General features: G+C 42.5%; 1 protein-coding gene across 3 annotated transcripts; it reads right to left on the reverse strand.

The window, feature by feature from the left end:
- Positions 1 to 159: 159 nt before the first annotated feature.
- snx19b (sorting nexin 19b) lies at positions 160 to 21528 on the reverse strand. Of its 3 annotated transcripts, none has more exons than XM_027021230.2 (12): positions 21429 to 21528; positions 19287 to 20921; positions 18416 to 18554; positions 18223 to 18323; positions 18012 to 18131; positions 17802 to 17923; positions 17627 to 17720; positions 17371 to 17554; positions 15804 to 15930; positions 2461 to 2645; positions 2211 to 2298; positions 160 to 1958 (listed from the first exon to the last, which is right to left on the reverse strand). In XM_027021230.2, the coding sequence occupies exons 2-12, from the start codon at positions 20904 to 20906 to the stop codon at positions 1835 to 1837; spliced, it is 2904 nt and encodes a 967-aa protein (XP_026877031.2). In that variant the 5' UTR covers positions 20907 to 20921; positions 21429 to 21528; the 3' UTR covers positions 160 to 1834. The 3 variants fall into 3 exon arrangements, with proteins under 3 accessions (XP_026877031.2, XP_035390123.1, XP_026877032.2); XM_035534230.1 differs by lacking the exon at positions 21429 to 21528 and adding an exon at positions 21096 to 21370; XM_027021231.2 differs by lacking the exon at positions 160 to 1958 and having other exon boundaries at positions 2212 to 2298; positions 2461 to 2584.
- Between the last annotated feature and the right edge of the window lie 1728 nt (positions 21529 to 23256).

The following is a 23256-nucleotide window of genomic DNA, read 5'->3' on the forward strand; positions in this document are numbered from 1 at the left end:
AAACTCAGGAAACAAACACCCAGACAGACACACAGACATTTTAAAAAATTTAAATTCCATTAAAACATTTCAATGAAATACTTCCATCACCTCTAGCATTACAATGCATGTATTTTTGTTTGTTTTTTTTACAAATGAAGGCATCCACAGTTGGACACGTCAGTCCAGATGTAGTTTATTTCCCGTTTCTGTTGGCAGTTACATAGTATGTTGAGTAACACGTACATTTTCCCAACACATTAGCATCTCCGAGCGGGGAACAACTCCCAAACATGGCTTTAGGGCCCTGGACCATTACCTCCAAGGTTTGGACGGACTCCGAACTGTCACATTTGTTCAACAAATTAGTAAAATATGTCCATGCTGTATGCAAAAGAAATTTATGAAGTAAACACACCTTAAGGCAGTAACTCTGCTGTTCTGTGCAGGTTTATTTCAACTGTGGCATAAATCACATCATAATTATTTCAGGTGCAATCACTAAGGTTTACAAACAGTGCAACAGTCAAGGCAAACACAAAATTAAATACCACAGAACAGAGAGCACCTGCGATTATCACAGTACAGTCGAATACCAAACAGGTTATCCTTCATGCTGGATAACAGACAAATAGTTTTCCACAGTAAGACCTCACACAAAGTCACAAAACACTTATTAAATGCATCATCCATGCTGTGCTTTGACCAGGAGGGAAAAAAATAATAGTAATAAAATAAAAAAATAAAAAAAAACACTGAAAATCATCCAACAGAAGCAGATAAATGTGTCAGTACATGACAAAGATATTTTCACAAAGCACCATGGAAAGTTAACTGTATTGCACATAAAGGACTAAATGATCCTTTCAAAGCTTCATGGCCAGTCCTTCGATCTCCTTCACAGCACTCACAACGCAGGTCTGCGGACACTTAAAGGCCGTCAGCAGTTTCACACAAAGCGGGAAGAAATGGGGAGCTCAACATTTTACATGATTTTAGTGCCACATTTACAACTGTGAGAATATATTAATTCAGTATTTACATCCAAAAAAATGTTAAATACACAAGAGACCAACTAAATGTCACAGAACATTTCTCATTACACGACAAATATTTCATATATCCTTCATCTCTCTCATATATATATATATGTGTGTGTGTGCGTGTGCGTGTGCGTGTGTGTGTGTGTGTGCGTGCGTGCGCGGGAGCAAGATAAAGGAGAGAGATGTGGATATGATATCACATGTCTCCTACATCTCACAGCTCTCATTATATATGACAGATTTATATCTTTATATATCTCACATATTAGGTTTAACTGGAAAATAATGTGGAACAGAAAAACTGAGAAAGAGAGCAACGTTTAAGCCAATCAGTCTTAAACTAAAGGATTCTTCATGTCAGTAATTCTGCGTCACATTATGAATGATGTTTAAAGCCCAGCTATGGGCTGAGAGACGACTGGTATACTTGGAGCTGGCTCAGCTAAACCAGGCCATACAGTACCATGAAAGCCAGGGGGAGAATTTTTTGGCAACTTTGAGTCAGTCGCGATGTTTTCATGTTGGATCTGACCTGGGAGAAGGACAGAAGAGAACAAGGGCCTGAAGACGGCTGGCCGCTACCTCAGCTCTGCCGCCTGGGGGAGCCTAGTCGCAGCCTGAATAATCCCAGCTAGTCTGTACACATGCAGCGCGTTAGTGATCACGGAGCCTGACCCAAACCAGCCACTGATCCACTTACTGCTCATTCATTCCTTTGTACCCTCATGTCTGTCCACTGACACATGCTGTGTTGTCATGACTGTCCATCTGCACTGGTTCCAGGTCTGATATTGGGTCAGTTTCCAGGTCTCCTATGGGGGCAGTTTCTCTGCATTTTTGGAGATGCTGTGGAGCAAAGTTTTTTGGAACTCGTCCTCAGACAGTTCAGGGATGAGGACCTCGATGAGCAGGTCCCAGATGCAGTAGACCAGATGCCTGCGCAGTCACGGCAGAGTCACGGGCACCAGTGCGCTTGCGTGCACGCACACGCACACGCACACGCACACACACACACACACACACTTAAAATGTATATTTTAAATCACTTTGGTCAGTCTGGAAACAAGTACCATGAATCATAAGAAAAACTATGTGTTTGAGCAAGTTAGATAAAGATTGATGTAATTATGTGAAAGTGTTACTTTCTTTAACAGTGTTACTAATCCATGATGCTGCACTGCACCAGACCTGTTTATGGTAGGATCCTGAAGAGAGTCCAGCACTGTGTGCCAGGTGTGCATGTATTTCTCAGCGCCCAGCATATCAGAGACCAGATCTGGAAACACATCAAACACTGTCACACTCTCTAACAAAGTTTTTATGTGACCCTGACAGTGAAGATTGTCGCATGTTCACTGACTTCACAGAACTGTTACTGTTGGCTAGTGCATGAAGGATGTACAGAGAGGTGATGTGTGTTGCTGTGGAAACCAGAGACCTGGCAGGAGCTTCATCAAGCAGTGCAGGCACTGGCGTTTGCCCTGGTCTCTCTGCTGCTGCGTGGGCTGTACTCGGGGTAGTGCACGCAGTCTCCCACCCGGCCACACCGCCTCCTGCAGGACCTGCAGGTAGATCACCCAGTACTGCCTACAGGTCAGATTAGTCACCCCGACCTCCAGCCACCTGCACGCACGCGCACACACACGCGCACACACACACACACACACACACACACCTAAATATGCATACGTGGTTGGAAATATGCTCTTACAAATGACAATGAATGCTTTAGGGCTGGACTTTTGCACTCTCTGACAGCAGCATATGGTGTTGAAATAAAAGCTGACAACTAATTTATTGAGTGGGCACAGATGGTACACCACGCATGGTAAAATATAGGAGATACAGGGACAAACAGTTACAAAGACATGACCACATAAACCACATTGTTCTTGGCATTGAACCTTCATGAAAGGTGTCCAACACGCTCCTGACATGCATTATTAATGTCGTCTCAGCAGACAACCATCAGGGTTTTTTATCCGAGTCAAGACGATTCCATACAGGATTGATTTTCTCAAAACAAGTTTATAACGCTTTGCTCTCATTTTTGTTAATGCTGCAAAAATGCAGTTGTCTTCTGTGTTTAACGTAACGCAGAATTTGACAATGTTTAAATGTCTAGCTCAATTACAGACGCTTCTATTCCTACAGAAAGTCGATGCTGTAAATTACATCTGAATAAAAGTATATAAAACAACATTGCATCATGCACAAATGTCCTTGACTTCCATGTGAAGAACATGGATATGAGGTGGGATTTACTGCCATAATGGCTTGTGCAACACAACACAACCTCTGTTAATTCCAGATGTCAGGATGTACCTCCACACTGGGGACTTGCCAAGACTCCAGCGTCCAGCAGGTCAGTGATCAATTTTAACACTAAATATCAGTGTGTCCTTGTCAACAGCAATGACCCGGAGACCTTTGCCCTACTGCACCCCTGGGGCTCATGTTTTAGGAAGAACAAACAACCTTTGCTCAAGAGCGCTAGACTGCCCAGACATGCATTTAGACAGCGAGTGCATACAATAACCCAGCAGGCATTGCATTACAGGAAGCAAAGTGTACTTCCAGCCCAAAGAAGGGAATTATAAATGCATTTGCCATTTCTACATCTTCTTCAGATAACATTACAACCAACAGTTGGTAACTACCAGAGAAATCCACAAGGCTCAGCAGATTACATCCTGCAAAATGATTCTAGTGGTTTAGGTTCATTCTGTTCCTCACTTAAGTTATAATTCTTCATCACCATACCACTAGAGCATGCTTAGAGACAGACACACAGAACAGTTAAAAAACACGATCATTCCCATTTAAGTTCTGCAACTTGAGTGTCATTCTGTTTAGAATTCTGAACCACTACACAGAGAAGATCAACCCAGGAGAAGCTGTGCAGTCTGACCCAGGGTGCAGCGGTCTGTCGGGGGGATGCCGGCTCTCCGGGCACCTTCTGGAGAGGCACTCACGTGGAGCTCCAGTCAAGAAAAAAAAAGTTGTTTCTAAACATATTTGCCGGTTTTTCCACAAGGTTGCCGGGCAGATCTAACATTCCTTTCTCTTTTAAACTGAGCCTCTGATAAGTCTTAGACATATTTTGCTTTGGGGCATCAAACTTAAATATTTACACATTTTATTTAGATCCTGTATTTTACACAATACTGAAGATGTTAAGAACTTAAAACCTAATAAATTCTACTAATGGCATTAGTGCAGTTTTATAAAGTGAAGCTTAGTTTAATGGCTTTATAAGGAGGTCACAGGCCATTAGCAGGGAACGCACTTCTCCATCCGCGAGTACTGGAACCAAATGCTGGTTCTGCAGAACCAAGCCGGCCCAGCACAAACAGTCCTTTTAAATGCTAATGTGAGCCCTGAGGTTTTCTGACACTCCAAAAACAAAAATTATATGAATATTCCATTTGGAGACCTGCCCTAAGTGGCATCTGAATTTCTACTGGAAAAAAAATGAAACAGTTGGAGTGGTCAGTTGAGTGGGCACTGGAGCTGGCACAGAGGCAGCAGTTCATGGTCTCATGCTAAACAGGGAAGCCCGCACTGTGACCTCTGTCTATTTACACATGACTACGTCACACCAAACTCTTCCTGAGGGAAAGGGCGTTGCAGTATCTAAGAGGAACTGAAGATCCGAAGAACTGATATTGTAATTCTGATGATGTAATTCTCCTTATATTCACTCAGACATACAGTATTCTACAAAAGCTTATCATGTTCTTAGCATTAATTCAACTGCAGGCCATTTTCTGACACTGAAAAATCCTTAATGGGTCTACAGATAATCACAAAACAGCCAAAATTTGCCATACGTCCTGATAAATATGGAGAAAAAATGTAATTAAAAATTATTACATTTTATTAAACCTAAAACCACATTGTTCACTGAAGTTATTTTGGCCAAATGTATGCTTTAAAAAATTCTTCCACCGAACAAATCCCGTGGCTACAGAGATGATTCGGTTTAATTAGAAAGAGGTCGTTTAAGACACACCGTGCTAACAGAAGATCTCTCACCATGCCCCACGTTGCCTCCTGGGCAATACCAGCACTGTATGTGCAACACAAACCCAGATTTCACTCATGGCTGCACAAGCAGATCACCTTTCTTTCTCCAAAAGGTTGGAGGCAAATGACAGGCAGGAAGCTGGATTTGCTGAAGAGACTTCAGATCAGTGAGAACTACCTTTATAGCTGCTCTATTCAAATTATTTCCCATTTAGAAAAACGTTGGCAAAAAGGATTTGTATCTGCATTGTTATGGTGCACTGCCCACTCCAACACTACAAAACAAGCGAAATTTCTGAAACTTTGAGCACTTTTTTAAAATTCAATACTAAAAAACAGTGATAGAAATTATTTAGACTCTTAAAAGAAATAACATTTTAGCCAGCAAACACCACCACAAACCAATCACGGAGACAATCAGACACCGATACGAACAGGTTTTTTAATACCCTATAAAACTGGTCAAATGGAAACACCTCTCTAGCTAGTAAAAAAGATTCTTTGCAGCACACTAACAATGTTAGTACTTTCCACTGATGGAAACAGCTCACCACATTTTCCAAATTCAGTTACGTAATACAATTCACTTGATACCATGGATTCAAGCCTGATGTATTAATTAAAGTGTGTATCTTAAGCCGCACACAGGGTGAAGTGTGAGAGCTCCCAGTCGCAGTGCGGGAGGGAGAGTGATTAATCCCACACTCTGGCTCAGGGCAGGTGTTTGCGACAGGTGTCTGGACAAACTAATTACCCTGAGGTTCTTGTACAAATACAGGGAATGAGGCGCCTGATTCAAACCATACCTCCTTACCAAATGGAACACAGTGAACTCTCTGGGCAGCCAAGGACTGCATTTCATCAGTTCAGCTTACAGCATAATCAAGGTCTGAAACGTGTCTGGGTCACGAGCCAATCTTTAAACAAGCCATTACATTCTAGACTGTCTTAAAAGCCCAGGGGAAGGTTGGAATATGGAGTGTCCTTCCTAAGCCCAACTTAAGCGGTTTATCTCAAACACATCAATCACCATCAAGAGAGAATCTGCTATTCTAAGGAAAGACGGGGGCTTAGGGGGTTTTCCCTTGATCGTAATTTCTCAGGCTGAAGGTGAGGACAGGTCAAGGTGAGGGGCCCATTTGTAATAAATCTTCTCCAACAGATAAAACGTTAAGGAAAACAGCTAAGTAATGAGTCACCAAGACTGACACGGACACAGCTGTAGCAGCCCCAGAGAGACCTGTTAGTAAAATAAATATGGCCCTCAGCAAGAAGCAGAAAACCATGGTATAAGCTGGAAACCACTTCCCAAACCAGGTCCAGTTTAACACAGTAAAACAGGCACACTGGGGAATGCACGCTATTGAATACACGTTAAACACTGACGATCAACAATGAGTACAACAAAATGTATTTATACAAATTTGATAAAATACTAAGAGAAGACTTTATTACATGACAGAAGCTGCAAAATTCAACAATTCTTAGAAGTAGATGGGTCACTGCAATCCAAAGCGAATCGTTTCCCTACTTTTCTGATAGCAGTTAGCAGGACTCTGCAAGTTCTGGCCCGGTCCATGTCGCAATAAGCCAGGTAACCAACAGTGAGCCAAAACTTACAAATATATATATATATATATATATATATATATATATATATATATATATATATATATATATATATATATATATATATAAATAAAATTATACATCGGACAGGCTCAGCACACTGATCTCCACAGGGCACCTTTAAACTGTTAAACTGGTCCATCATGCAGCTATAAACAGATGAGCATCAAAATGTTTAGTGCAGAACTCATCATGCTCGGTTTAGCTCAGGAAGTCAAGCGCCAGTGGAGCATCGTAAAAACAGCCGGAGCAGGCGACAGAGCCTCTCTCCCCCTGCCCCGAGGCAGTGTGCCAGGCTGCGGAGACCACACGGAGCAGACTGGCACTTCAGAGGCACAGCGTGAACTTTCGCCCCCACTGACAGAGGCATCTGCTGGCTGTTGTCTTCTCGCATGGGTGATGCTATTGTCCAGCAGGGAAAGATCTACAGCAGGTATCTGGCTACAATAAAACAGTTCAGAGTGAAGGAAACGCTGGGTTTTTATTTAAATGTTTGCCGTGGAACATCATGTCAAGCTTGGCAGTTTACTCGCTACTTCTTTGTGAAAACTGCATTACGAGACCCCACTGCCATAAGCAAAGGCATTTTGGTTTACACTGCCAAAGACCAGAGCGTTCTGCAGCATGTCTGCAAACAACAGAGTGCACAGTGGAGTCGTCCAACACTCCACCTGGGTGAAGGACGACATTGCGCTTCCACAAACGAGACTGCATGGTTTTGACAGAGATATGTGACGCCTGAGTGGTTTGGTGACGGACATGTCCCCAGGGAGCCGGGTGTCCTGACAGCCTGCTCCTTCCTGTTCCCACCCACACCGTGGGAGGCTTCAGTCAGGGAGGTTTTCCCAAGCCCTTCCTCGGGTCTGAGGTGACTAAACGCCCAGCCGAGGCCAGTGTCGGAACGGGGAACATGATGACACAGTAAAGCTGAAGCATGTCAGTCCGTTATGAGAGGTAAATGTGTCCTGGCATGTGGTGAAGCCTTCAGCTCAGCAATATACACTAGAGGCGGCATGATGAAGTCCATTTACAACGCGTTGCCCAAAGAACGGCAGCTCGCCCAGGTCACCTACGGCCGCGTGTGCCAACACACAGGACTGGGGCTGACTGAGTGTGCATTCAGTGCTGCGCAATTACTGGCCTAAAATATATGGGGGGGGGGGTTTAATTCTAAAAATTCTGCCTTTAAAAAGCATATGAATATGAATTTAGAAATGTAGTACAAGTACAGAATAATATTATTATTATTATCATCATCAACAAAAGTATAATCGTTAGCAATCCCCAAGTCGGACACTACACACCATTAGACAGCATGTGCTGCCACCCAGTGGTGCAGACCTCCACAGAACAGCACAGTTAGCGTTAGCGCACACTGCTGAAGGATTTTTAAAATATTTTTTCAAAAGCAAGCCGCAGGTTCAAGCGGGGACACAGGAAACGCACAGCCAATCACCAATATACACGTGACACACGTTGATCTGAGTTGTTTTGCTGGTCCTTTCAAAACAGTAATATTTCCGTCTAATAAGATGACACCAACCTCTTTGTCATCATAATTAACATTAAAGTTAATTAACTAAAACGATCAACAGTCACTAAAGCACCAGGCTGAAGCATCTGTGTACTGATTCTTTCTGAAATACAGAGCTGCGCCAACTACAGAACTGCTCAAGGGATGTGTGTAAGCTAAGATGGCCAAAATTCATCAGTTCACATACATTTCACAGAGATATTCAGAGCTGCGATGCACACAGCGAGATCCACCTGTCGCCCAGGGCACGCCGGCACTCTGTATGGGGCTTGTGAAGAGGTTGCGCGCTACAGTTTCCAAGCTGAACCGGCCAGATACAGAGTCCAGGGGTCTAGTGGGAGGTGCTGGGTGCTTAGCAACCGTGTAGCAGGGGTGTCCGGTTGTGGAGGAACCTGTCGTCTTGTCAGCACATTTGAGTGCTTTTATTAAGAGTGTCATGGCAACACTAACAGTGGTTATTTGAAGCAGGAACATTAATGTTTTTGACAGCTTGCTGTAGGAACAGGTCATGTTTAGAATATATCAGATCCAAGCCCATTTTCAGGGCACGCCACCCATCTCAACTGAACGGTTTCCCTGATGAACCGCTGCAACATTCAACATCAGCCAATCTCCTTCTATCTGTAGGAATTGTGCACTGAAATCATGGTTTCTACACTCATGGAGCACTTATTTTTTAAAGCACTTTATGCATAAAGTGTAATAAACTGGAATGTGTTGAATTTGCATTTCTTCTAGGCACTTCAGTAGGGGGTGTCAACATCACAGTCGCCACAGACATCAGAGGACAACATGCACACAAAATGCTCTGACTGGTGAGCAGGTCCAGCTAACAGAAAACTGTACAGTGGGTGGAAAAGGTTTCCCAAGAGGGCCACACCACTTCAATGGCAAAAGAGCAAAGAATTTGCAAAATGTAGAAAATAATAAACCACAAAAACTAAAAATCTTGTTTAATAACCATACAAACAACTCAGGTACTTTGTTAAACTGGCATTTGAGTTAATTGTGTGTGTGTTTGAAGTTCAGCTTTAATGTACTTGAGATGTACCAACTTAAATGTGTTTGACTGAAATGGTAGTGGTGCATCTGAGCAGGAAAGTGCCGTCTTGAAACTAAACGACTCCCTGACCTTCTTCATACATCAAATGAAACCTTAATGGCAGTTTTAAGAAAACAAATCAAGTCTATTAAACTAAAATTATACTGACTGGCAGGAGATAAAGTTTCTAATAAAATGAGGCGAGTAACAGAAAAGGAGGTGATTTGAGAAGTTAAACACTCCAGACAGACCCATTTCACTCTGGGATTAGTAAATACTTGGTAATAAATTGAGCAGATGACACACAGTGCTCTAGTATTAGTATAATAATTTGAGCCTAATACAACATATAAAATTAAAGCCACAATCGTGATGGTGTTTAGAGCTAAATTACTTTTGAACTAAATCAGTGTCAACCTGCTCAGACTGTACATAGAAGGAACAGGTTCAACATGACATGCGCATCTCATCATCTCCACACTGACGGGAGCCAGAGAAGGCCAAGGACCGCAGTTCAGAGAGCCATACAATGCATGTTTAAGTTACAGACTAGTCAGCATAATAGAACAATCTTACATGAAGTTTCCCTCACTTTGTTAGACGGTTAAGGTTTGTGACTTCTAAACATAATACAGCATTGTTTTGTTTTAACTGGCCAAGCTGGCCAGACACTGGGAAGGAGCGACATCCCCCAGAATAAAAACAGGTAACCAGACCATTTACTGAGCTCAGAGGTTAAGAAAAGGCATCTGAGTTTTTTGCCTGTAACAGAATGAAGGAACAAATGTATTCATTTAGAGGGACTGGGGTCATTTCTGGAAATATGTGCAAATTATACACATTGTTAAAGGGAACATTCAATTTCATCAAGGAACAAAACAGAGTCATGTGTTCAATTATCAAGACGACTTCATACAGCACCAAAGAGGTATGAGGTATATCTAAGGGTAACCAACACTGATTGTAAAAACCTTAGGACAATATGAGACGTGTTGGAATATAGGGGGGGGAAGGTTAGAATGTCTCCAGAGCGGTCTTTCTCCGGGGACACAACCACAGCACCTCAGATGAAAGAATAACTCAGAGCATTAACACCAGGTTTAATAACCTGTGCTCAGTTGATTCTCAGATACTGGAATGACTCTCAAAACACCTATTAATAGGAAATTTGCTCTTTATTGCTTTTATTTTTTTACCAAGGAAATCTCACACACACACACACACACACACACACACACACACGTTAAAACACTTCTTCCCCCATGTATACACCACAGATTGTCACTCTGCATCTCAAGAAGGCAATGGTTTTGTTTTCAGGGAGTCATCTGTTGTTTCTCTGGTAGGTATGAGGCATATTTTCCCCATTGCTCAGTTTTATGATAGCTGGGAGACATGTTTGGGGTTGGTGTTTCTAATTGATTAATTTCTAGCAGAATTATCAATCTAATATCAATATCCTTTGCATCCAATATCAATATCCAGCAGTTATAATTACACATTATTATATTATTAATAACACTAGGAAGATTCTTAAAATATTTTTATATCACCTTCTAATATTTATTGTTACTATGACTACTGTTTAATTATGACAATAATAAACACCACTTAATGGTGCGGTCTAACCAGTACTAGTGCATCGCTCACTGGTCTGATCTTCATCCAGGAATAAGATAGCATGCTTGTATAGAACATAACTACACTGTTTGCAGTTTGATGTTTTGAGCCCCGGTCTCTTACACCCTGCAAAAACCCAGAAACCCTGTGGCCTGAACTGGGCTTTGTCTTTTGAAGGAGAGGCTGTACCAAATTTTAAACACACAGGTGCATTTGTGTGTGTGAGCTTGTCATCTCTTGGTGGTGATTTGTGACAAGAGGAATTTGAAAAATGTGTTACTTTGGTTGACTCCACTGAATAGTTACCCGCGATGATGGAAAATGTTGGAAAATTAGAATCTCAGTAACGACATGCTTCATTTTTCAATAGTCAAGGGTGCCAAAAATAACGAAGCTGCCAGCATTTAAACCCAGAGAAATTCTCCATTCGCATAACACACTACAGCTATCACACCAAAATGGAAAGGATGGGGAAATCCTACCCAGAGTGCTCCAAGCCCAGGATAATGAATCACGCCCACACTTTGGTGGTCATCTCTCTGATCAAGTACAGAGTATGGTAAAGAAAGGCTCAGACACAGCAAATATCCACATCACGCTCTGCACTTAAATGAATTATACCCACTGTACTCTATATTTAAGTGAAGTATCCTTACTCACACACATATCTTAATGATATGCGCCGTAGGGACACGCCCACTGCCAACCACACACAGTACGAGACTCTGCTGCTTTGCCATGTCTCAGCGCGCCGAGCGCTCCTGCTGGTATTAGATCATTCAGTTCATCGCTGCTATGCGTCACATAGATTCAATATTTGCTTGCAAAAGAAACAGTTCTAGCAATAATATAAATAAGCCACTTAAGGATACAAAGTAGGTCTAAAAAAAGACTGAAGAAACACAATTTTGCTTGAATCTCAGGATAATTTGACCATGGGCGCTCTAGCCACATCCATGTTCTCCGAAGGTCTTATATGCTGAATCTGTCATTCTGGCAAGAATGAAGTTGAACAGCCAAAGCAAAGATCAACAAGGTTTTAAATTGTGAAGCAGCAGGTTGTTCTGACAAGCAGAAGAGTGGCGTGGATTGATGTACTGTTTCCAGCTCCTGAGACAACAGGGCTCCAACAGGTTTAGTACAGCAGTGTTTCTGAAATCAGATCAATCCACAGACTGCAAATGGCTCTGCTGGAGAGATTAATGTGCACTCTGTTTGGGAAGGAACACTGCAGCAGGAGCAACGACAACAATAACCGCCTTGTCCATCCGGGTAGATCTTTGAGCACAAGCCTGCACTGCTGTGATCATCCCTTGGGATTAGTGGCCAGCTCCCCATGGGCTGCCGTAATCCCCCCCACACCCCCAAGTGCTGGTCCTCCAGATCTCATCCTGAAAAGCACTTTGGCCGACCGATGTGTGCATTTTGGTGCTAATAAATTGTTTTTATGTGTGTTTGGAAACTGTATCCACAGTGCAGCAGTCTGTAGAGGGGAAATGAGTCTGTACTGAGGTTCAGATGAGTATCAGGAGGAAGAGGGGAAGACCTCCTCCGCTCCCAGTCCCACAATACCATTTACTCAAGGCACGAGTGCACAGTGACAGAGGAGGAGGAGTCCACAGGCACCCTCACACACTCATTTATCTCCTAGATTAAACTCCACCTCTGGGTTTACACAACAGCACGTTAGACAAGTGAAGCAGAATGTGCACAAAGCGTGGCTGCATCCTGTTCTAATCCAGCACTCTGCCATGCTGATCAACATGGAAGGAAGGTGCACCTGCCAATAACCAGAGCTCTGCACACAACTAGCCTGTATGGGAGAGAAAGAAGCCACCAATGACGGAAAAAACATTAAAATCCTTCTGGGGTTTGGCAGAAAGCATCAAAATGAGGTCAAAAAATTCAAAACACTTTGTGTGGCACAAACCCAAAACTGTCAAGTCATCAACAACAAGAAGAACCCCAGAGAGAAGCATGCAGCTGATAGAATGTGGTGATCACGGTTCCCCTCTGAAGTCACTGGACTAATGCATGGTGCAAAAATGCAGGAAAATAATATAAGAAACCTGCTTCAGTTTGAACAATAAAATAAACCTACAGCCTGGAGAAACATTACTATTCAGCAAGACCCTGATGCCATGCACAAGGCCAAGAGCAACTTCTGCAATGTCCAAATCTCCATCCCATTAAGAATCCGGGACACTAACTGTAAACTGCTGACCTGACGCATCACCCAACCCAGCTGAGGAACCTGAACACGGTCCACATACAGACAGTGTAGTTGGCAGACAGGGCAGTTATGAAACCACACAAATGGAAAGTACCATCTGCAAGTTAGAGAAGTTTAAGAAAATTAGCCTAATGTGACTATATACGTAATTAAAGTCTAATACTTATGTAATAACTACTAACACGTCTACTGGCTATTCAACTTTTATTGTGGTCAAAGTGATCTCTCTCAGACATGGAACAGAAATCTGTTTGCCAAGGGATTTGTAATTATTAGCCAGGTCTTCTGTAATGAAGCCCCGCTGTCGTAGTGAAGCACCAGGAGGGGTTTACCAGTGTTGTACTGAGAGGTTGATGGTAAGAGTGATGTACAGATGTACAGGTAATATTCGTGAATCAGTCCAGGAGAAGCGCAGTGAACGCTTCCTGCATGTGAGACTGCCAAATGTGCTTGTTTTCTGCTCATTACTGAAATATTTCTTAAGCAATTAAAACAAAAAAAAGTCAGTGTTTTTTATTAGGCAAAATTTACCAGCACATTCCTGTACTGATGTAAGTGTATGATTTTGCACTGCTGCTAATTAATGTATTGCAAATAAATAAAGTTGGTTTTTTTTTTACAAGTATTGTAATCTCAAAGTCAGAGAACATCGTAAGTTAGGAGCTAGAAATCTCCCTCTCCTCACGATAAGAGACCAAAATATGATGCATACAAAAGTACATTATTTAAAACTCTGATTCCATTGCTAGTTGAGAAATTCTTGAATTAAAAAACAGAGTGTGTGAGCATCCTGTTCACACAGTTTTTTTTTTGCTGTTGTAATGTCATATTCAAGCATCAAAACGTGCATGATCCTAACCCAGAAGGCAATTTATTACGGTCCAACACCGACAGAAACCCAGACAGTCGAGAGTTCCAGCCCTCATCACTACAGCTAGTACTTCAGCTTATGACTTGTGTCGGAAAATATTTTCCACGTGTTTGTAACAATGTCAAGGAAGCTTAGAGAAGGAGTACGTGTCCAAATCCTCCTCCTGAGTATTGGAACACTCCCGCAGTGCCGCATTCTTCAGCTCCTGCTAGAAGTCTCATCCTTTCACATCAATCACATAATTTACGGCATTTATCCATAGATGTTACTGCATATGCAGAAAACTTCCGAATATCAGAGACAGCCTTTGGCTAGAAATTCAGTCATCGGCCCATCCGTGTACAGTGGTGTGAAAAAGTGTTTGCCCCCTTCCTGATATCTTATTTTTTTGCAGGTTTGTCACACTTAAATGTTTCAGATCATCAAACAAATTTAAATATTAGACAAAGATAACACAAGTAAACACAAGATGCAGTTTTTAAATGAAGGATTTTATTATTAAGGGAAAAGACATTCAAACCTACATGGCCCTGTGTGAAAAAGTGATTGCACTTGGGTTCTGCAGCAGGTCAATGATGCAAAACACACCAGCAAGTCCACCTCTGAATGGCTTAAGAAAAACAAAATGAAGACTTGAGTTGCCTAGTCAAAGTCCTGACCTGAAGCCGATTGAGATGCTGTGGCATGACCTTTTAAAAAGGCGGTTCATACTCAAACACTCCAATGTGGCCAAATTACAACAATTCTGCAAAGATGAATGGGCCACAACAGCGCTGTAAAAGACTCAGTGCCAGTTATCGCAAACGCTTGATTGCAGTTGTTGCTGCTAAGGGTGACCCAACCAGTTATTAGGGTTAGGGGCAGTCACTTTTTCACACAGGGCCATGTAGGTTTGGACTCTTTTTCCCCTTAATAATAAAAACCTTCATTTAATAACTGCATTTTGTGTTTACTTGTGTTATCTTTGTCTAATACTTAAATTTGTTGATCTGAAACATTTAAGGTGTGAAAAACATGCATAAAAATATCAGGAAGGGGGCAAACTTTCACACCACCGTACAGTCTGCACAAAACACCCTCTCCAAGAGCTATGTGAGAGATTTCTTTTCCTCTATTATTATCTTGCTTTCCACACTACACCTAAAGATCAGGCCAAAATGGAGCCTAGTTATTTAGCCAACTTTATTTAAAAGCTTTAAGACAACATTTTCCTTAGAAGAGCCCAGGCTGGTGTGAGGATATTGCCTGGCTGACGTACATACGCGGTTTGATATACCCAGAAGAAATAAAACCAAGAAACACGCAGGACTCCGATCAAGCCAGATTACAAACGTACAAAAACGCATCATATCATTTACAAACCAAATCACTAAAGCTTACAGTCAGACGTCTCCTCAAGGTCCTGTCACACAGCACACATCACTAATGCTAAGGTGTGGTTAAATCTTCACAACTTTGAGGTCAAACAATCATGTCGTTATAGTAATAAAAAAACAAACTGCCAATCCAATGTGAGGTGAAAACAGCCTCAGGGCATAAAGTCTAAACAACATAGCTGTGAAAACAAATCATTAATTTTAATGATGTACTTGCAGAAGTTTGTTTTTGTATTCATGTGTTATATTAAGACACACATCTCCAACATGTTAAAATTGGCTGGACTTTGTCCTTCTTGTGATCATCTGAATATACAAATTTCCTGGGCAAACCTCATCTCAGCCCTCAGACAACCACTCCAGTGCGCATAACGCTAAACAAAAGCTTTCCACGGCACTGGTTTTGTATACTGGTCTAGGAGGGTTTTTTGTACTGGTTTTACATACCGGTCTAGGAGGGTCCCGAACAGGAGCCTGATGGCCTTCTGGATGTTCTGAGTGCACAGCCAGCTCCACTGGTCCTTCATCAGCAGACTAACAACGCCAAGAGCCGAGTCAGCCAGCAGCGTCTCACCTATTAAATAAACAAGATTCACGAGAGCAGAGGAGCAGTGCTTGTAGGGTACACACAAACACAGCGTTTGGAAAATAGCAGCTTTGGGACTATAACCAAAGAAGTCTCTAAAGACTCTAGTAATTAGCAAAAAGGATGAAATAGTTCTCCAAATTACAGTCAGCAGAAAACAGGACCGAGGTGATCAATCGAGGTGATACTGAGGAGGCAGAAAAACATCCGCTAGCAGTACAGATCTGCGTCCAAAACACGTGATTCTGATTCACAGTTGTGCAAGTTGGCCAGGGGACCCGAGGACAGAATGTAAGGGGCAAGCAGTGGGGGTCAAAAATAGGTGCTACTACAGTCACACAGTGTACACACATCAGAGTTCTGCTACTGAGTTTACTGAACTGTCAATAAGTTACAACTAAACCAGGAGGTATTCACTGAAAATGGTGCACAAAAGCAAAGCTTCATGAGACAAAATAATTCACACTTTAATTATCTGCATATTTTAAACATCCCCTGTGCAAAGGAACCAAGTTACAAACACTGAGCCATTATTTGAATCTACTGCCCTCCAGAGGTAGAAAACATGTACAGCATATCCGTTCAGTTCATAGTTACACCCCTTCATCTAAATTTAGATTGAACTACTACCACCACCTTTACCCCATATAAAGGAAAATCATATTACAGCAAATACAGACAAGACATTAGTTTAAACTTAACGTAATTCAGTTTCAGGTTTGTATATTATTGCTTAATATTTGTTAATACCCATGACTTCATATTCATATTAAATATTACGTTATATAATGTTACACAATGTCAAATCCCAAATCTAAACATGAACATACATGCATCAGCGTTACCTCATGCTGGCAACACTAGCCCATCTCACAGAACTGACGGCTTCGGCACACCAATACATATTCTGACACTTGGCATCCAACTCTTTCTTTGAGGAATCACTCCCCCAACACAGCTGTGTTTTATAATGACTAATCACTCCCACAACTGCCAAACAACAAGCCACACAATTATGATGTTACATTTCTATAGCGCCTTTCTCAGGCACAAGGACGCTTTACAGCAGACCAGCACACAGCACTTAAGAATTAAAGCTTAAATATTCACTGCACCTCCACTTCAAGCTTCCTTCCCTCATTAAGTTGAACACAGCTGACAATGAATCTCAGCCATGAACATACACACATACATACACATACCTTCCTACTAAATGCTACTTTATTCAGCTTATGTCGTTCTGAACTTTATTTCGAGGAGGACATGCTACATTGGCATCTCGTTGAATGAATATCATTTACAAAAAAGGCTTGTGGTGTTCACACGCTGTAGTATTTTGGCGGGTCACACACACATCCAACCCTCGCCACCTTCCCTTCTGTGCCAACATGATCAGCACGTTTGGGTGAAGTGTAAGCAGTACCTTACCCTGCTTCTGAAAAGTAGCATGCTGTAACTTCTCTTCTCGGCATGTGCACGATCTCACGCTGCCCCTGGCTCCGGGGCTGGCCACGCCCTCCCCTTCTGCTTCTCTGAGGGGCACCTTGCTCACGAGACTCTCCTTCTCAGAGATGAAGCGCTCTAGACCATTCAAGGTGAAGCCATTACAAACCTGAAGAAAACAGCAGGAGAGGTTTCGATATGGGGGCAGCGTTACAGCACAGACAGAAGTATAAACACTTACAGTGCTGAACTCATCAAAACAGTACAGCACTTGGGGCCTCATGTCAGAAACGTGGAGAGTAGGAGCGACTTTACTGGCGAAACGCATCCTGGACCTGGAAACAGAAGAGAGGTAGACGGTAGGGACATGATGAGACAGCCAATGATCTCGAGTCTTCATTTCTGTATACACCTACTTGGCTTTCCGGTCAGACAATAATTTCCCATCAGGCTCAGTATCCACCTCTTCTGTAGGGCTCTGTGGCTCAGAGCGGGGGAATGCTGTCTTCAAGGTGTCCACGATGGCATTCACCACAATCTGCCGGTTTACACCAAAGTCAACACACTTCACAGGTGACGTGTCTAAAACTACAGTGCACAAAAGCTTTTTTTTTTTTCAAAAGTACCTTGTCTATTCGTGAGACAATGAACGGCTTCTTTACGAAAGCAATCCTCGCGTCAGTGTTGAGGGCCAGGAACTCCTGCATTTCTTCACTGTTGGCGGTTTCAGGTACGGCACAAAGTTGCTGAAAAGACGACCCGCTGGCGGTCAGCTGGCATTCAGAGGTGTGTTTTACAGACAGTATAGTGCAAGCAGACCACCAGGGACAAACTCACCCTAAGGAATGTTTCCAACAAACTTTTCCTGGCCTCAACTTTGTCACTGTCCATGTTCCCAAAAGGAAGGTCAGGAAAGATCTTCTTAGGTCCCTTCACGTCTAAAATGGAAATCAATGTGAGTAAAAGACCCACAGCAGTACGACACAGGAGTGCACACTCCATCATGAAACCCTCATCCAGCAGAACTCACGTTTAAGAATTTTGCGTAATTCTGATTTCTCCTCCAATCGAGTCTGCAGGTTCAGGAATTCACTATAACGTCGATTGACCATGTGATAGGCCACCGGCTGCACGGTGCCGGGATTCTCGGAGTCCACCGCTGTCTCATACTGCAAACCAGGAGCAATGACAAAGATACAGCAGGAGTTAAACTGCATTATTGCATCAAATGACCCAACTCACTCACTCACTCACCCTGTGGGTCCCTGGCGTTCAGTTATAGTCAGCAATCACTAGACCACATGTTTCTATACTCTACACTACACCTAGTCTATTACATTTCTATAAATACTTTACTACTATTGCATTATATATCATTTTTATACATTTTAAATTCTGTAATTAACTCTCCAGTATAGTGTAACCAAGCTAAAGTATCTATTTATTAAATATAAATGAAACATTGAGATATGGTCATCATAACATACATTTACATTTGCACAACTGGCAGATATGGAGTGTAGGCGAATGTAGCGTTAGGAGTCTTGCCCAAGGACTCTTGGTATTGCATAGTGCATTTGACCAGACACAGAACTGAATCCCAGTCCCCAACAGGAAAGCCAGCGTTGTTACCCACTACACCAAACACGTTAACTACATGACCTCACAGCCACTACAATGCGACGAGCATGGTACTTCACTCTCACTTTATATTTAATTTTTATTTATATTCTTAAATACATAAACACAATCTCACTGCAAAAATAGGCTAGCATCATTGCCTTTTCAAAAAAGATATCAAACATGTTTTTCTCAAGGTCAAATTCATATTGCTGAATTCCCTGCAATTCCAGGTCTTTACTGAGGGTGAACTGGGCATTTACTGGGAGACAGACCCTCACCTTCACAGTGTAGAGCGTGTAAGGGTGTGAGCCGGTACCCCGGTGCTCTTTGGCTGTGATGGTCCCCGTAATGCGAAGGTTCTGGATAATAACTGGGCCCTCTGGACTGCTGAGCGGCTCGAACGTGAACGGAGAGAGCGGAATGGTCCCACCTGAAGGCGAGGAGACCTGCGGAGGCTCCATCAGTTCGCTGTGATTCAGCGCACGCGACTGCTCCACTCCCAGGCCTACTCTCGCGTGACTCTTCTCGATTTCTTGTAGGGCGCAAAAGCTTGATGACAACTCTCCTGTCCCGTCAGCTGTGTCGGAAGCCTCTCGTATCTCAGAGACAACGACTTCAGGACACGAGCTCTCTGCTGTGTTGGAAGAGACATGCACCTCTTCCTCGAGGTCTAGCACACCCTCTGCTGGCGAAGGACACTCTCTGAGTCGTTCTGCTTCTTCGGTGCCAATCAGAACCAATGATTCCAGCGAGCTCCTCCTGAAATCACTCACAGGAGACTCCAAATCAGCATCCGTTTCTTGATAGAATGGATTGGATTTACCAAATTTCAGGAAACGCCTTGTGTTCGCTGCAGGAAACGGTTTGGCCTGTCTGGATTCCTCCTCCATGTTCTGTGGACAATAAAGCTCTGTAGAGTCAATGACATCATAAGCGGCCAGTTCTGGCATCGGGACCTCACTGACAGTGGGGGGATCAGGATGGACCTCGATGCTTAAAGAAGGAGGAGCCTCAAGGTCCTGCCGTGAATCTTGCTCGGACGCAACCACCTGCGTTGGAGTCGAATCTTTCACCAACTCCTCCGGCTCAGCTTCCGGTTTGTTGGACTTGTTAAACACATCTACAATACTCATATTTAACCAATCAGGATCAGACAGCTTCCCAATTAAAGGGAGAAGAATGTTGCATGTGATAAGTTCACACACCACAAATCTCCCTGTTCTGGTTTCGAGATGTGGTGGTGGGACCAGGACATGTAAAAGCAAATCCACAATGGCTCTCGCATAATTGACCTCTACGGTTGAACCCTGCAGTGCCGGGTGTGCAGTGAAACACGCACTGTATGTGTCCCAGAGGCTGCCCTTAGCACTCTCACTTCCTTCCTTTTTGCTTGCATTTTCAGCCATTATTTCTTTGGCTCTTATGTAGCTCTGGAGATGACATCCACACAGGTCTAATGTCCTCAGTGTTAAAGCTTTCCTGTCCACTTTCTGAGCACGACGCTTCAGCTCCATCGCCATGGAGATCATAGCATTGTGAATTTCCTCCTCAAACTCACGCTCCGAGGACACAGTATTGTACCACGAAGAGACAAAGTCTCGTATGATCTTTGAAACTGTATTCTGGATCTCATGGTCCAGTTGCAGCTCGCTTTCCGCAGAAGACTGGATCTTGTCCAGTGTGACAAAATGCTCAAGATGAATGACGCTTTCAGAGTCAAGGACAGCCTGAGATCCAAGCCAACCACCTATGACTACTAGAAGACTAGTGAACAAACAGAGAAGCCACACGTTCACCAGTAAATGAAACAGGATCATCCAGGCCACGAATGCACCAAATCCAAGGAGTTTCCTTTGCATCATAAATTCCGACGTGCAGAGACGCTCTGGCTGGGACATCGTAAAGGAAGGATCCTGTGAAATAGACATAATTTATACGTGAAATGAATGAGGAATACGGGAAAGGAGGAGACATTATGCCGTAAATAAAACATCTTGGCCCACAAGGGCTTTTCAGGACAGTGCCTGGCTACTCTGGGCCTGGTTTCAAGTTCAACGTGAATGAGAGAATGCAGACATGCAGTTAACCTTGTTTCCCCAAGTCAGAGATGACTTAGCTTTCACCTAGCTGGCCAGCTACACTTAAAAAGTCAAACACGGCGCAGTCGTCGTTGCGGTTCCATCATTATAGGACTACTAATGTTAAATATGCCATCCGTAAAGCTGTTAGCAAGTGATTATGGAGAGAAAAGGTCTAAAGCCAGCGTCCGTTTGCTCCTCAGCTAGCGCTACCGTGCTAGCCCAGTTCCGGTTTCCACTTAGGCATGTCAGTTACGGGGGGACAGCAACTCAACCAGGACCATGGAAGATATACAGCTCCTCGTGCAAAAGCCAGCCACAGAAGGAAAACGTACGTTTTACCTGGTTTTATAAATATGGCACGAACACGAAGCAGATCAACTCATACTTTCCAAAACACTGGTAACGCCAACTTTTTTTTTTGTTGTTGCTCGACCTTCTTCGTCGCCTATCGGTAGAACTAGAGACATATGATCGCCTTTCCTACCGCCCCCCACAGGTTACTCAGGGAAGTAATTTTAGTTGTAAGTTATATCCAAACATGTAAATATAACAAAAAATCTAGTAATTATTCTGCCTACTTTTGGATTTCCAAATTCAGGGCGATAAACCTGAAAAGGTCTGAAATAATTGCACTGGTGGGATAATGTAAATCACCATGCTGAAATCTTCAATTAAAGCAGAATATTAGAAACATAAAAAGGGGTCCACTTACTATTTGAAAGTTCAAAATACCCTGAAAGTGTTAATTATGAGGAAGCCAAAACACACAAACATGTTAAACATGGTTATTCACCTGGGACCCTCATCATCACGACCAGAGTCTGAGCTACCACACTTTTTGGTACATGCTTCTGAAGAGTGATAAACACAATCCACCGAGGTCAGGCACTCAAAGCCCCCCTCACCTACCCTTACACCATTTAAACAAGTGATCTGCACTTTGTTTCCTTGGTAACACATTTGGGGCCCCTAGTCATATTCCATATTTCTTCTACCGTCTGAGTGCTTGAGGGCTTTAAATCTTCTTTCAGCACTCAGCAACTGGAAAACAATCAGGATATGAGCAAGTTTACTGACAGTTTGACCACAGGCAACAGGGCAGTATAGGTTGAAACATGTTATGAAGGTACTGCCTATGCTTTAGCCTGCTGTTTACTGTTCTAACAAACTAGATATCTAAAAAAAAAGACTAATGAAAGACACTATGGAGCACAATAACTTCATAGGAATCATATAATTTTAGGGCCATAACTGTACTAACTAATCAGTGATCGACAAAGGCTTGCTGTGTGACAAAGCAACATAGACATTTTTCATTAACATCAACCTTGAATGTTTGACCTTTAAAAACATATATACTTTCATCAGACCCCATAGTAATGTGGCAAAACATAATTGTATTTTTTAAAAAAGTAAATTATCATTATTCAGATAATGTCCTGAGTGTCAATCACAAGCTATACCTGCATGCTGTGTGAATGTTTCCTACTGGAAGTGTCCAAGTGTCCTATAATAAGAGGGCAGGACAAAACATGTGAAACAGCACACTCCCTTAGCAGGGAGACAGAACCTGAGGGGGTAATTTACTTTCCAGAATTTCAGTGAACACTACAAAGAAATCTAATGCCAATTTACATCATGCATTCATAACGACATCTCCTCGCCCCTCATGAAAATAAAAGCCTATGCCCAACTAATGTTTAAATACATGTTTGCTTTTTTCCTTACACCTTCAAACATGGTAACGGTTCTGTAGGTGTCATGGGGAAGGACATAATTGTGAATCTTTAATAAATTTATTTTAAAAAACAAAACAAAAAAAATACTTAAAAAAAAAAAAAGTATTTAGGAAATGTATGCAAAACTATGGGTGTGGCGATTTTATTTTGCCAAATGGTCAGTTGACTTTGTGTGTGTGTCAAGTGAGATCAATTCACTTTTCCAGTCACAAAAAGAGTACCCCATATGTCTCAAGTCAGTTAAAACAAATAAGAAGTAATAAGCAGAGGGAATCCAGTTCCACAGCCATGAGGAGTGTAAGGCTATGCAAATCACAAAAATTATGACACATCTAAAAGCTACGTGGATGGAAGTATCTCCCTTCCATGCAACTGCGGGCGACCATCGATTCATCCGGGACAGGTGATATTCTTAAATAAATTGCTTT

Source organism: Electrophorus electricus, chromosome 15 (genome assembly GCF_013358815.1).
Source record: "Electrophorus electricus isolate fEleEle1 chromosome 15, fEleEle1.pri, whole genome shotgun sequence".
Classification (NCBI taxonomy): domain Eukaryota; kingdom Metazoa; phylum Chordata; class Actinopteri; order Gymnotiformes; family Gymnotidae; genus Electrophorus; species Electrophorus electricus.

Coding starts and splice junctions, on each gene's coding strand:
- snx19b (XM_027021230.2), bottom strand. CDS start 20,906: ATGTCCCAGCCAGAGCGTCTCTGCACGTCGGAATTTATGATGCAAAGG. Junction 18,555..19,286: donor ACACGCTCTACACTGTGAAG/GTGAGGGTCTGT, acceptor CCTGGTTTGCAG/TATGAGACAGCGGTGGACTC. Junction 2,646..15,803: donor TTCGGGACCCTCCTAGACCG/GTATGTAAAACC, acceptor GCGTGCGTGCAG/GTGGCTGGAGGTCGGGGTGA.